General features: G+C 38.4%; 2 protein-coding genes across 2 annotated transcripts; one reads left to right on the forward strand and one right to left on the reverse strand.

The window, feature by feature from the left end:
* The first annotated feature begins 961 nt into the window (after positions 1 to 961).
* Positions 962 to 4,007, forward strand: LOC137720366 (Erythronate-4-phosphate dehydrogenase family protein). The gene is made up of 2 exons (XM_068459426.2): positions 962 to 2,014; positions 2,924 to 4,007. The coding sequence occupies exons 1-2, from the start codon at positions 1,334 to 1,336 to the stop codon at positions 3,152 to 3,154; spliced, it is 912 nt and encodes a 303-aa protein (XP_068315527.2). The 5' UTR covers positions 962 to 1,333; the 3' UTR covers positions 3,155 to 4,007.
* A 6,909-nt stretch (positions 4,008 to 10,916) lies between these two features.
* On the reverse strand, positions 10,917 to 11,618 carry LOC148699147 (uncharacterized). Its single transcript, XM_088690267.1, has one exon. It carries the CDS (start codon positions 11,616 to 11,618, stop codon positions 10,917 to 10,919), a length of 702 nt encoding a protein of 233 aa, XP_088546393.1.
* Positions 11,619 to 12,568: the final 950 nt, after the last annotated feature.

Consider the following 12,568-nt stretch of genomic DNA (forward strand, 5'->3'; position numbering starts at 1 on the left):
ACACACTTACCTTGATTTATGATTGGATGCGGAGTGGGCATATAGGTTGGCAAGGAAGAAAAACTCGTTAGTAGCATGGTTGGGCCACATGTGGGCTTCGATCTACAACAATTCATACAAACATGGTCCAATGGGCCTGGCTATATGTTTGGGCCTGGCTAAAGACGGTATCGGGTACCTCAAGACTGTTTGGTAGGTTGGATCGGATTGGATATGTCCATTTAAATTGAACATGGATTACCACCACTTTTAAGTATGATTTAAGCATTAGTTTGGTACTGCTGTGCTTTTATAAAAAGTGAGTATAAAAAAAAACTGAGCACAAAAAGTGTTTGGTAAACACTTAAAAACGGCCTATTTTCACAGTTTTTGGTGAAAAAAAAAAAAAAAACTAAAAACGTGAAGCAACAAAAATGAGTTTATTCTCATAGTACAATAAAAACAAATTTTTTTCAAAGCACAGCAATACCAAACCAGCCCTAAGTTGCCCCATAGCAAGCACTAATTTATTGTTACCTCACCCTTTAATGTACATAAAATTGTTTAATTAAAAAAAATTATGATTAAGTTCATCGTAAACGAAATAATGAATTCTGGCTGAGTACTAATTTACAAGAATAAGATTTTCAACCCATTTACTCCAATCCTAGCCTAACCGTTCGAAATGCAAAGTATGATTCAGTCCGAACCACCAAAAGCCAAACCGAAGAGTACCCAACACCACCGTCGTCACTTGGACTTATGCGTAGTTTTGGTTTGCTTCAATTTGTAACCATTGATGACAATCGTCTGCCGATACAATTAAAACCGCAACGATACCCAATTGCCCGTGGTGGTTCACAGTTCAAAAACGACAAAGGTTGTTCATTTGTCTTGTAGCGCAGAACGACGCGTGTCGATCACGGTTGACTCCGTCTGCATGCGCCCATCTTTAAACTGAGGAGACAAAATATCTCCAACCAAACACCTCACACCAACAAAATTCCAAATCCATGCCTACCTTCATTTTTCCCACTGACCCAAAAGTCCCAACCAAAAAAAAAAGAAAAAGAAACTCTCTCTCTTCTTTCTCTCTCCTGGCTCTGTTTGTAAATTTCCTCCGTGTTCAGAAAACCCTGTTTTCCGCAACGACCCACTTCGTTTTCGCAGCCTCTTCCCGAAACGTGGATCACCGGAGAGCTCAGGTCTTCCAATCTCTGAAAATAAAAAAGCACCGGAAAAAAATATTGAATTGAAAAAAAAAGGGGAGAAATCGCTTCTGGGTATTTTTATTTTTCGAAAACCCTAGTTTTCCGCTTCCAGTTTTTCGATTTCGATTGTGAATTAGGGTTTTATGGGGCAGCATGACAAAAATTCGATCCAAATTCTAAACGGGCCCTCGTTGGCCCACTCTGCCTGGTTCGAAATCCGGTTGTTTTACGTCCGGGTTGCGCCCTGCGTGATTGGGAGCGTTCCCGACCACCTCACGCTCCGCCACCTCCGACGCGAGATTGGGGTATCGCTTGAAATCAACGGGACCCGGGTTCCGGCGTCGGACTCGGCCTCGCTCACGCTCCGCCGCGATCGGGTCGACAAGGAGTCGTCGGAGGTGACGTACGTCAGCACCGATAGCGTGAGGGTCACCGGTGGGGTTGAATTTGAGGTGTACGAGAACAATGACATGGTTCTGTGTGGGTCTCTGGAGCGGATGGAGGGTGTTTGGCTCAATGGAAATGCGGGGGGATTGGAGAACGATTCGAGAACCGGGTGGAGTATGGATTGCTACATGGCCGCCTCGATCAATTCGGGTTCTTCCGCCTTTTTCCGGCCAAAACTTGGCGTCTCTGCACCGTCAATAGAGGTATATATCGCCGGGTGTTGCTCCGGGGTGCCCGTGATATTGACGAAAACCATACAGGTTAGTCCGAGGCGGAAGGGCCCGAGGCATGCAACGCTCGATGCCATTCCAGAGGATGAGGAGGTTGGGAAGGAACACACCAAGGGCTGTAATGGGATGATCCGCCGGAAAGTTCAGGTATTGAAATGTTGCCATTGATTTTGTTGTTGAAAGTTTTGTTCTTTATTTGGTTTGTATTGAATATGGTATTGGTAATTGTTGGTAGCTAGCTTGTGAATTTGTGAGAATTTTGGTGGTGGCGGTGGTAGGAATTTGGACTTCTGATGAATTTATTTAGGTGAGAATAATTTATGTCAATGGATGCACGGTAGTTTGTGGCCTTCTAGCATAAATGGCTATTGTAGAAACATCAGTACGAGTCATTTAAACTACGCTTTTGATTGAAATACAGTATCTTGAGGCTCTTCAGAATGCTCCACGAGCCTTGTAGGTAGTTGCTGTGATCATGTTTTTAATTTATTGCACCCAAGTTTTGATCCAGTATTCGTCAAACCTGTGGGTTCATTTCTCATACAAAATTTATAGCACTTAGAAAATAATCCATTTTGTGGTTTTCTAATGAACGGAGAAGGGGTTGCTTTAAGTTTTTTCCCTCTGGATTTGGTTGTTGAGGGCTATGTTAGTATGGAAATGTTTATTTTTCCCTTTAGTTTTTTCACTCTTCCGAAGGGGTTGCTTTAAGTTGAGCAAACTAAATGAAGGGCTCTGTAAGGTCAATGACACACTAGCGAACAATTTTGGTTCCTTTGCTTTTACTTTTTGGTGCACATATAGACGCGAAACATATAGCTCACTGGAGCTTGAGGTTTATATATATGTTTTTTTTTCGTTGGGGGTTTTTTTTTTTTCTGCTGAAATGTTGATTTCTAAGCTTTTATTTGGTACTTAAGTCTTCCCGTTTGTAATATCATTTTGGGTTGGATTACCCCCATTACTTATTCCAAGCCTCTGTACTGGAGGAAAGAAGCATATTTGTCATCTGTAGCTTAAACTGACTTGGAGTCCTTGATTGGCGGCCGTATGCAGATCACAGACTCTGAAATTGATGAGTATGAGGCAGAAGGGAAAATCGGACATCATTTCTACTCTGATGAAATGTACACCGGTGAAGACGGCCAACTTACATGGTTTAATGCTGGTGTTAGAGTTGGTGTTGGAATTGGCCTTGGGATGTGCCTTGGGATAGGGATTGGTGTTGGATTGCTCATGCGTTCCTATCAAGCAACTACCAGTAATTTCAGGAGGAGGTTTTTCTGAAGTGGATAATTGGAAACTTTTTTGGGGAAGTCAAGGGGAACGAAATAATAAAAAAATGTGAGGAAGTGAAAACGGCATAAATCGGTAACATAAATCTGTTGAGCATGAGTTTTTGAAGTTGGGTTGGAAGTTTTGTACAGTTTTTCTGTTTAATAGTTTTATGTTCAGATAAAAGCTCTTACAAAGGATGCCAAAGTTGTTCATTTCACTCCAAAGGTTGGTTGGACACCATTGAAATGTTGTTTCATTGAAACATAGACACAGGTGCCAATGTGGATAACCGGCTCAGCCTTCCGAGGCAGGAAAATATAATAAGCTTTGAAGATCTGAAGGAGCTGTAGGTAATAGCAACTACTTGTTCAGCGGCCAGCACAAGCTTGTATGAGGTTCGACTTTGCTTTCGTGGAAAATGTATGTATTGGGCTTTTTTTTTTTTCATATCTTGTAGAAAATTTTGCAGTCCTTGGAGTCTGTTGGGAAAGTTCATATCGTGGAAGTTTGTTTTTGTAGATACTGTACTGTTGCATCACTCACATCGACATTTGATGTTTTTTTCTTCTCTCTCAGTCTCACACTCTGTTTAATAAAATTCGATGCGAGCGAGCAGTGCGCGTGCGGTTGATGAATAATTGTGTTGTTTCTTCTTGCCCTGTAGGTAGCGATGCGCACATGTTGTTCTGAGATTTTGATCTTACATGAGTTATATGTTATTTGTGAGACTTCCAACCGTTGTATGAAACGCCTTTTTCATAAGACGTTGTGTACAACCGTTGTACATAAATGTTGTAGATAAAGATTTTGAGACATGTCAAATGCATTTCATTCGAATGGGAAATTGTGCTACAGTTAGTCGCCGAACGCCCACACTCGATATTAGTTGTTTTTAACATTTTAGAATAATTTTATTAACAAGATTTTCGGCACGCATGCAGAGTGCAGGATAATTGTTATGGAGGGTTAATAACAACTTTCTTTCGTAAAATAGCTGATAATAAACAAAATAGATGTGGGAAAAAGTAAATTTGTTGTAAATAGGTCAAAGTTAAAAAAATAACATTTACTAATGACAGGAGCGAAGCAGGTGTAAAATATTACATTGTAACTATAGCACAAGAGGAAGGCAAATAAATGAGGTAGGAATAGATAATGATGTTATTGATCTTTACTTTCTCTTTTCTATATCTATTGATAGCAGTCGGAGTCCTCTATTTATAGAGCAACTCCGTATTATTACATGTTAAAAATTTACAACACTATGAAAAATAATCTCCTTCATTTCCAAGTCCACATATTGACACTGTCAATGTTTTCATTCATCTGCCAATGTTGCAAATCCAATATGTGTGGGTATTGAAAAACTCTACTAAGGTTTTCAATATCACTGTGGGCATTTATTAACCCACTAGCATTTTCAACACTCCTCCTTGGATGCCTACATATCAACATCAGTTGCCTCATTAAAACCTTACTTGGAAAAACCCAGTAGGAAAAAACCATAGCGAATGAAAAAGAGTACAACTTTACTTGAATTGTTATGCTTATGTTGCTCGTTAAAACCTTGATAGGAAAAATCATGTGGGAAAAATCCTAATCGAAGGAAAAAGAGTACAACTTGCATGTATCATGGATGCTACCCCTGATTCCGCATACTTCAAATTTAGTTGTTTGGTAAGTCGAGGTAATTCGATACTTTGCACTATCTTCTGAAACGTGCACTTTGGTAGAGATTTGGTGAACAAATCTGCCAGATTTTCATTGGAACGAATTTGTCTGACTTCAATAACTTTAGCCTTCTGAAGCTCATGTGCACTGAAAAACTGGGAAGATATGTGTTTAGTCTTATTGTCCTTGATGAATTATTCATTCATTTGGGCAACACAGGCTGCATTATCTTCATGAATGACAGTTGGTGTGTCTGTCTTTTAAGGTAAACCACATGAATTCTGAATATGATAGATCATTGATCTTAACCAAGAACATTCACGACTTGCTTTATGTAAAGCAAGTATTTCTGAATGATTTGAAGATATAGCAACTAATGTTTACTTGAGATTGTTGTATCTTTATTCTTGAACACATATCTAGTTTGTGAGCGGACTTTATGCAGATTAGAGAGAAAACCAGCATCTGCATATCTAACAAGGATCTAGTCATTTGTGGATTTCTTTGAGTAGAAGAGACCCATGTCTGTTGTCCCACGAATGTATCACAATACATCTTTGACTCCCTTCCAATGACAAATTATTGGAGTAGAGCTTTACCTTACTAACAAGTTGACTGAAAAAGATATATCTGGTCTAGTACATTGTGCTAAATACAATAAAGCACATATCGCACTCAAATATGGTACTTCTAGACCAATGACAAATTCATCATCTTCTTTTGGACGGAATGAATCTTTCTTAATGTCCAAAGAACGAATGACCATTGGCGTGCTGAGTGGATAAGCCTTGTCCATGTCAAATTGCTTTAGGATTTTTCCAATGTAAGCTGATTGGTGGATCAAAATTCCACTAGCATAATGCTCGATCTGCAGGCCAAGACAAAATTTTGTTTTTCCAAGGTCTTTCATTTCAAATTCACTTTTCAGATATTCAGCAATTTTATTGAGTTCTTCAGGAGTTCCAACTAGGTTCATATCATCGACATATACTGCTACTATAGCAAATTCAGAGTTGGATTTCTTAATGAACACATAAGGGCAAATGACATTGTTGATATATCCTTCTTTAATCAAGTACTCACTGAGATGATTATACCACATTCGTCCAGATTGTTTCAGCCCATACAATGATCGCCTTAATTTGATTGAGAGCATACCTCGTGATTTGTTAGTTGTTTCAGGCAACTTAAGTCCTTCTGGGACTTTCATATATATATTTCAGTATCTAATTCTCCATATAGATACGTGGTGATGACATCCATAAGTTGCATGTCAAGTTTTTTTGAAACCACTAAACTTATTAAGTAATGGAACGTAATTGCGTCTATTACAGGGGAGTATGTCTTCTCATAATTAATTTCAGGTCTTTGGGAAAAGCCTTGTGCAACGAGTTATGCTTTATATCTTGCAATCTCGTTTTTCTCATTGTGTTTCCTTGTGAATACCATTTGTAATCCACGGGGTTTACACCAGGCGGGGTTTGGACTATTGGTCCAAAAATATTTCGCTTTTCCAAAGAATTTAATTCTGCTTGGATTGCAACTTTCCACTTAGACCAATCTTGTCTCTATTTGCATTCATCAACAGAACGGAGCTCAAGATCATCACTTAATATGATTTCAGTGGCTACCGCGAATGTGAACATGTCGTCGATGATTATTTCATTTCGATCTCACAATTCATTAGTACAAGCATAATTTATGGAGCTTTCTTTGTTTTCATGTACCTATGTTTTTTCAAGTACATATGTCTCATCAAAGACATTTTCTTTTTCTGAAAGTACAGAATCATGAATTGTGGATGTGTTATTTATTTTTTCTTCTTGAATGATTTCATTTGGATTCAATTGTTCTCTCGACTTTCTCTTTCGAGGGGTTGAATCTTTTGAACCTGGAGATCTACCACGTTTTAGGCGTGCACTAGATAAATCATTTGCTGCCACTTTATTTTGTCCAACAGGGACATCAATTCTTGTAGGTGCATTTGCAGCTGGTATATGTAATTTTGTCACTTTCATAGCATCATTAAATGCATCTGGCATTTGATTAGCAATACTTTGAAGATGAACGATCATTTTCACTTCATTTTCACATTGAATGCTACGTGGATCAAAATGAGATAAGGTGGGAACAACCCATGTCATCTCTTTCCGTTCTTCTAAAACGATCTTTTCTCCCCCTAACGATGGGAAGACTGTCTCATCAAGTGACAATCAGCAAAGCGAGCTGTAAACATATCACCTGTCAAGGGTTCCAAATATCTAATGACAGATCGTGAATCAAAACCCACGTAAACTCCCAGTCGACGCTGGGGTCCTATTTTAGTGCGTTGTGGTGGTGTAATAGGTACATAAACATCACAACCAAAAACTCGTAAATGTGAAATATTTGGATGATGCCCAAACACGAGTTGTATTGATGAGCATTGGTGGTTGGGTATAGGTCTCAATCGAACCAATGATGCAGCATGTAAGAAGGCATGTTCCCATGTAGAAACTAGTAATTTTGTTTTTATAAGCAGAGTGCTGGCTATTAATTGAAGCCGCTTGATCAATGTTTCTGGCTAAACCATTTTGAGTATGGACATGAGGAACGGGGTGTTCAACATCGATGCCCAATGTCATGTAGTAATCATCAAAGGTTTGAGACGTAAATTCACCAGCGTTATCAAGTCGAATTGACTTAATGAGGGTAATCTGGGAACTGTGCTTACAACTTAATTATTTGAGTAAGAAGTCTGGCAAAAGCTACATTCTGAGTAGACAAGAGACAAACATTTGATCATTGGGTAGATGCATCAACCAAAACCATAAAATATCGAAATGGTCCACAAGATGGTTGAATAGGCCCACAAATATCCCATTGAATTCTTTCCAGAAATGATGGGGATTCAACATCAACCTTTAATTGTGATGGTCTAATTACCAACTTCCCTTGAAAACAAGCCTATCAAGGGTTATCATTTGAGATAGCAATGTGTCTGCTCAATAATGGATGTCCATTAGAGTTGATAATGATTCTACGCATCATGGTAGATCCTGGGTGACCCAGATGGTCATGCCAAAGCATGTAAACTTTTGAATCAATGAACTTCTGGTTCATGACAGTATGTGATTCAATTGTCTATATGTATATATAATACAATCCACTCGTCAAACCACGCAACGTTTTCAATATACGTTTTCAATATACATTTTCTGCACTTTTTGTTTCAATGTGGTATCCATTTAAACGTATATCTTTAAAACTCAACAAATTTTGAGTAAATCGAGTAGCGTACAACGCATTCTGTATGGACAATATTGTTCCATTTGATAATATAATATGGGCTTTCCCTGAGCCTTCAATCACATCTGATTGCGCTGATATTGTTGTTACCCTTACTTTTGTAAGCATCAATGTCACGCCCCGATCCCGACATACGTCCAGGATCGACACGTGACGTCACCAAATACCCGTATATCTAACATACCCCGCCTCCTGAATATATACAAAGTATCATTCAAGATCCAGATGCATAATAATTTTTCGTATACTTTATGGCTGCATCTAACCTCTTCGTTAGACTGCCTACGTACCCTCATTAGAGATCAAGCCATTCGTAGTTCAACTTCTCTACAACTCAACATATAACACGATTCGTTTAAGCCATAAAGGCATAACATTCCTCAATCAAACATTTGGACTTGACAAGCATGAATTATTCAATTCAAGATACATAATAACCCACATGATAATCAAGGTTTCTATTTCATCCATCATATACATCATTATGTTTCAACATAATCGTGCAGGCGATGATCACCCAACGCGGATATACCAAGCATGATCACCCCTGAATACGTAGGGTCCCCCATCACGGATATACCAAGCAGGACCATCCATGTACCTTTGCTACATGGTGCAATAACTTCAACACACAACTTAACCACATCTCAACCTCTATGAGTTTCAACGTAGTCATCTACATCATCAACTTCTCAAGGCTATCACTAATATGTCACACAAGCATATAAGTGCTACAACATACTTCAAATGGGATTCTAGGATAACCTTATCATAAAAAAATAATCATACATATCAATCACAGTACTAAAAGATAATTAAACTCAGATATATCCCAACCATCATCAATACACAAGCCAATTCATGTTTAATAACATAGTCTATGGCTAATATATGAAATCACATTTCAATACAAATTCCATTTATAAGACCAAGACATATTCACATACGATATTAATAAAAGAAAATAAGTTAATATCCATATCTCATATACTCAAGTCACTCTCTAACCAATGTAAGCACACTAGACTTCAACTAGTCCCCCGTAGTATTAATTTTAGTATTTAGAACATTTCGAGACATGTTGACCAAAAGTCAATTCTCGGTCAACAGTAAAGTCTACAACCCTATGTAATTCGATCCAGAAGATCCGTACATCGGAATTCCGATCCATAACTTCCTAAGATCCACATTATTCTCAAAGAACAACATACTAAAATCTAATTGCGATCCGACAGTCGGATCTCAGCCAATTACTAAAGTTAGGTGGCAATCAATAATTTATTTTACAAACTTAGAAATCCAATTCAGGAAGATCCGTATGTCGAATTCCCAATCCATAAGTTCCTAACATCCTCAAATATTACTTAATGTCTTAAAGTTTGGTGACGATCCAACAGTCGGATCATCGATTTATATTTTGACCTATTCACGTATCGAAATGAAGCTAAGTCCAGACAATCAATTTACATCGTACGGATATCAAACATGAACTCATGGCATCTAAAAGTGCTTAAAAAGACATCATTGGCCCACAAGCCACGCGCCGCCGCGGGTGGCGGTCGGCCACCCTGACTCGCCGGAAAAATCCAACTATTTTCAAAAATTACCAAAATTTACTAGAATGAAAATCTCAATGAGTAGAGTAAACTTTATACATGTGGTCAAGGCCAATTTGACCGGAAAACACCCCAAACTGGCCACGAACCGCCGGAAACCTAAGGTGGGTGTGCTTCGAATTCGGCTTCCAATCGAACTTCGACGTCTCCAACACTGCTTGGGCTTTGTTCCTTGGGTTGAGGGGAGTCTTTTGGTGGTGGTCATGGACGGTGAAATTTGTCGAAGCCACTGGAAAAAGGGATAAAGCCACCAGAACACCCGTGGATTTGTGGCTTCGAACTGGAAAAATGGGAAAGAAATTGGGAAATTTGACACTACAAAGATGTAGAAATCATCAAGAGCTTTCTATGGACACCAAGATCACTCAAAACGGAAATCGGATGAAGAAGATATGGTTGGGTCAAATATGGTGGTTCACGAGTGAAAATTGACCTGTTTTGGGTCTCTCCTTTCCCCCTTTTTTCCTGATTGGGCTATTCCCCCTCCTTTTTTCTCCCCTTTCTTATTGGTCAATTCCCTTGACTCACATAAATATGATTGACCTCCTTCCCATAAGATGGGAGTTTAAAATAAATTTAAAATCTATAGTTTAGTAACACAACTTCAAATGTCCGTAACTATATTGTCATAACTCAGACTTGCAAACGGCTTTCAATTGTGCGCTCATAGTTTCAAGATTTATTCAAATACGTTACTTGTAACCTTGAAAGGTCAACGAATTTTAGATAATTACTTTCCAAACTTCAAACTTTGTAACTAATTTAATTAAGATCTAAATCTAAATAAATTAATATAATTTATCTAAAAATAATATAAATTCTCAATAATATAAATACGTAGATTATAACAGTGAAATCCGGGAATGAGATTTCACAATCAATCTTGAGAAAGACTTTCGATATCGAAGTATTGTATGCGTGGTTGCGCTGTCTGCAAGACAAATATTTCCGCAATTTCTCAAGTTTTGAGAATGACCATAGTTTTTATTCATGCTTTCTGAGTAAGGGAATCACAGTTAAAAGCAATTTATAACAGAAAATTTAAATGTCACTTTTATTGAATCTGAAATGCTAGTTTTTAAACTACAAGTTTAGCATAATAAAAGTACATCAAACATTAATGATTCAATCGGACCGGTATACTTCATTTCCCTTTCCACCATGTAGTCCGAGACCTCTAGGTGGGTTATATTCAATTACCTTGATAAGTCACACACTGGATCAGGTATATTCATTAGTTTAGTCTGGTCGAGAAAATGAGTCTCGACACCCTTCTCCTTTAGGAATGCTTGATATAGATCCACCAGATATTTTGGGGTACGACAAGTACGTGCCCAGTGCCCATAGCCACCACATTTATGGTAGGCTCCTTCAAAGTTTTTGGGAGCATTGTTCCTATGAGCTCTGCTTTTGTGGCAATTTACATTTTTGAAGTTTGGGTCAGAATTATGCCTTGGAAACTGATTGTGAAACTGGACACCATGATTCTTGTCTTTCCCGTTCCACTGTCTTCGCTTGTGGCCACGTCCTCGTTTAGGATTGTTACCACCACAGGATGTTACGTTCACTTCGAAGGAAGCAGCATTCACCTCTGGGAATGGTGCATATCCAGTAGGTCGGAAATGATGATTTTTCAACAGGAGCTCATTGTTTTGTTCAGCAACCAAGAGCACAGAGATTAACTGGTTGTAGTCAGTGAAGCCTCGCGCTCTATTCTGCTGCTGAAGGAGCACGTTAGAGGCATGAAATGTTCTAAAAGTCTTTTCCAACATATCTTCCTTAGTAATGGTATCCCCACAGAGCTTCATCTGAGAGGTAATTCTGAACAATGCAGAATTGTACTCAACCACTGACTTGAAATCCTGGATCCTTAGGTGAGTCCATTCATAGTGAGCCATTGGAAGAATCACTGTTGTCTAGTGATTGTATTTGTTTCTCAAGGCTTTCCAGAGAGCTAACGCATCTTCAACCGTTAAGTACTCGTTCTTTAGTCCCTTGTCAAGATAGTGACGAATAAAAATCATGGCATTCGCCCGATCTTGAGAGGATGAGTTGTTTTCTTTCCTAATTGTATCTCCAAGATTCCCTGCTTCCAAATGAATTTTGGTATCCAATACACAAGTAATGTACTTTTTCACAGTAATATCCAAGGCAGCAAAATTAAGGTTTGCCAAGTTCGCCATTTTCTTTTTTGAAAGAAAATTGAGATGTGTAAGAACTTGCAATAATATGTAATCTGAGGGATGTAGTGTTAGAACTTCTAATTCTTACAAGTTCTTCATTTTGATCTTTAGGCTAAAATGATAAGCACTCAAAACTTCTAGCTCGAGATTTACATAATGAATGAGGAGGGCGATTATGCTGCACCATTCTCATAACATAGGATCGGCGATTATTCTGCACCACTCAAGCAGCAGGAAAATTTAAATATACAAAGTATGATGGGCAATTATACCGTACCACCTAAAATTGCAATGAAATTAAACAGCAAGAAAATTTAAATATACAGGGTATGATGGGCAATAATACCGCTCTACCTAAAATTTGCAGTAAAATTAGATCTGCAATCCAAGTTAGGCGATGATACCGCACCATCATGAATTGCATTAAGATTAAATTTGCAGTTCAAGATGGACGATTGTACCGCACCATCTTGGGCTGCAGTAAAATTAACACAAATAAACACTGGGTTAGTAATCAAGATCTACACCAAACAAGAAATCAAAGATATATGTAACTATTAGGTTGAGAACTAAAAGCAGGCATGGTGCAAACAGTTCTTCGTGAGGGTATATCTAGCAATTGAGGCAGAGGAAGAAGATGAACAGTAAAATCCTTAGAGGAATTT

The sequence above is a fragment of the Pyrus communis genome, chromosome 1 (assembly GCF_041283825.1).
Source record: "Pyrus communis isolate YQ-2024b chromosome 1, ASM4128382v1, whole genome shotgun sequence".
In the NCBI taxonomy this organism is placed as follows: domain Eukaryota; kingdom Viridiplantae; phylum Streptophyta; class Magnoliopsida; order Rosales; family Rosaceae; genus Pyrus; species Pyrus communis.

Bases quoted from the DNA above. Each gene is read 5' to 3' on its own strand.
- LOC137720366 (XM_068459426.2), top strand. From the start codon at position 1,334: ATGGGGCAGCATGACAAAAATTCGATCCAAATTCTAAACGGGCCCTCG. The intron at 2,015-2,923 runs GTATTGAAATGT...GGCCGTATGCAG, and splicing joins TGATCCGCCGGAAAGTTCAG to ATCACAGACTCTGAAATTGA.
- LOC148699147 (XM_088690267.1), bottom strand. From the start codon at position 11,618: ATGGCTCACTATGAATGGACTCACCTAAGGATCCAGGATTTCAAGTCA.